Source organism: Hipposideros armiger, unplaced genomic scaffold, assembly GCF_001890085.2.
Source record: "Hipposideros armiger isolate ML-2016 unplaced genomic scaffold, ASM189008v1 scaffold_616, whole genome shotgun sequence".
Lineage (NCBI taxonomy): Eukaryota > Metazoa > Chordata > Mammalia > Chiroptera > Hipposideridae > Hipposideros > Hipposideros armiger.
In genome coordinates, this window is record NW_017731966.1 from 351501 (window position 1) to 353789 (window position 2289).

General features: G+C 43.9%; 1 protein-coding gene across 1 annotated transcript in view; it reads right to left on the reverse strand.

The window, feature by feature from the left end:
• Nucleotides 1–2289, reverse strand: part of TAPT1 (transmembrane anterior posterior transformation 1) — a 76431-nt gene that overhangs the window by 57672 nt on the left and 16470 nt on the right. Inside the window, exon 3 of the mRNA XM_019625121.1 lies at nt 2174–2283. Within this exon, the coding sequence (XP_019480666.1) occupies nt 2174–2283 (110 nt within the window). The remainder of the gene's footprint in view (nt 1–2173; nt 2284–2289) is intronic.

Here is a 2289-nt window from a genome sequence, read left to right on the forward strand (position 1 = left end):
GAATCTTTAAAGCGCGAAACCGACCTCAGTATCTTCCCCACTACTCTCGCCTTCCCCCACCCCCAGCCCTGACCAGCTCACAGCATCACCAGCAGCTCCATGAGAGCAGCGAAGGGCCGACTCTGAGGAGCCCGCTTTTCTCTCTCCAAGCCCTACCGATCCTCGCTCTGAAACGTTGAACTGTCCCCTCTCCTTTCTATAGCCACCTTTGCGTGGCCCTCATCCTCACTCTCTGGCTTCCTTCTTCCAGTCTTCCCACGCTAGTCCTGCCCTGGCCTGGAGAATCGGCACGCTCACACGCCAGCCGTGGACACCCTGCAGCGGCTCCCTGTTACCTTCAGGTAAGGCCCCCCACCTCGGCAGTGAGGACCAGATCCCTTACAAAGCGGCCCCTGGCTACCTCTTCCGTCGTGCCGCACCTGCCTCCTCCGAATCTCCCGATCACAAATCTCCTGTTACACTACTTTTCATTTCTTGCAAACATGTCAGTTGGTTTACAATGTTCGTGGGCCCGAGTATTCCGTTCCAGTTTTCCACAGGTGAACGTGCACAGACATGGTCTGCTGTGTGAAGATGTCCCCACCTGTCCCAGGCAAACCCATCCTCCCCAACTCGATTCCCACAGCATCCTACTGCACTCATTTTCTTGTCTCATTTTCTCCTTTACTTTTGTGTCTTAGGGGCACAGTACATAACAGGTGCTCAACAAATGCTTGCTAAAATAACATATGGATCAGAGAACAGGAGGAAAATCACAGAGAAGAGTGTGGCAGAGAGAGAGAACACAAACAGAATCAGAAGTCAGAAATCTGAAGTGGCAGAGGCAGAAAATACCAGATTCACAGCAGAGAGCCTGTGACTGAGACAGAATTGTCTGCGGCTGGGCAGTCAGCGTGGAGAGCGTTAAAAGCTTGTGGTGCCTCACTGGACTCACCAGCCACCGAAGATAAGAGGCCTCTTCCATGTGTGTGTCTAAGTGACTGTAAAAGGTGACCCAACAGGCACCTGAACCTGCACCCCTAAGAGGGTGGGGTGCCACAATGCAGACGCAGTCACGGCCTGGGAGTGCCCTGGGGTGCAGGGCTGGGGAGGCTCACAGTGTCCCCAGGAAATGTGGCAGGGGAGTTGAGCAGCCTGCCAGTATGTCAGCCATGTTAAAGAGATACAGAGACAGGGTATTGCACAATTTTAAACCTAAAAAAGCGAAATCCAAAGTTTAAGATAGCTATCCCCTTGTTTATTTAGAAACTATCCTCCGCAATGGTCTTTTCCCTGATGACTGCAAATGAGCAAGCTTTTGTCGTAAGAGTTTTGTCAGGATCCACANGAAAAAAGACCAGCCAAACCTGCTAGACCCCTACTTCTGTCTTCCACACCTCTTGTCATTATAATACACTGATAAAGCAAACCATCAAAACTCTTCTGACAGCCACTCGAATAGAAAGTACGATTCTAAGGAAGTGATTGAAACGCTATAAGTTTCATGCTACCATAAAAGCATGAAAAGCATGTTTTAATATAGCTAAAGCTGAATTATTTAATTATTTCCTTCTAGCAAGAAATTTTGGAATTGCTTAGTCACCAACCCTACCAATGCAGAGGAAAAAGAGCGGCCTTCCTGCCATATCTGACGGGTCTTGACACAGTGAGGCAATCAGAGAATAGGGTGTGTAAAAATTTTAGTGCTGTTATAACTATGCTTATCTTATGATGTGATGTTTTCTGTGATGAAGGTAAAATGAATTGTCTTTTTCTTTGAAGAGATTATCATTTATGTTTTTAAATATGAGGGCTTTCTGAGAAACTCAAACCTTAAAAAAGGCTAAAATTAAATAACTTATCATGTTGAATGAAAAAAAAGAACTGCATTTGGTAAAACAAAACTGAAGAGAAGTAAAGGAGTAAGTAGAGATTAATTCCTTGGAAAAAGTTATTTGGATGGGACACAAATAGAAGTACGTTAAGTTTAATAATAAGCAAAGTTAAGAATCATTGGATCTTACACTAAAAATATACTCTTTAAAGTCTATTCCTATATGGGAATTCCTACTTTCCCAATATGTTTAATTACTTATGATCACATCCAATATTTTAAAAGCTCAACTCAAGCTGTTCATAATTATTAATTTTTTTTATAATTAACACATTGACATAACTTTCAAAATGATGTCTGGTAACAGAAAAAAAAAAGTACCTTTTCCAATTCTCTCGGTATTCGCATACAAGTGTACACTCTTTCTCTTCTTTCTGTATACTTGGCCTCATTATGTTCAAGGAAGTACCCTCTTG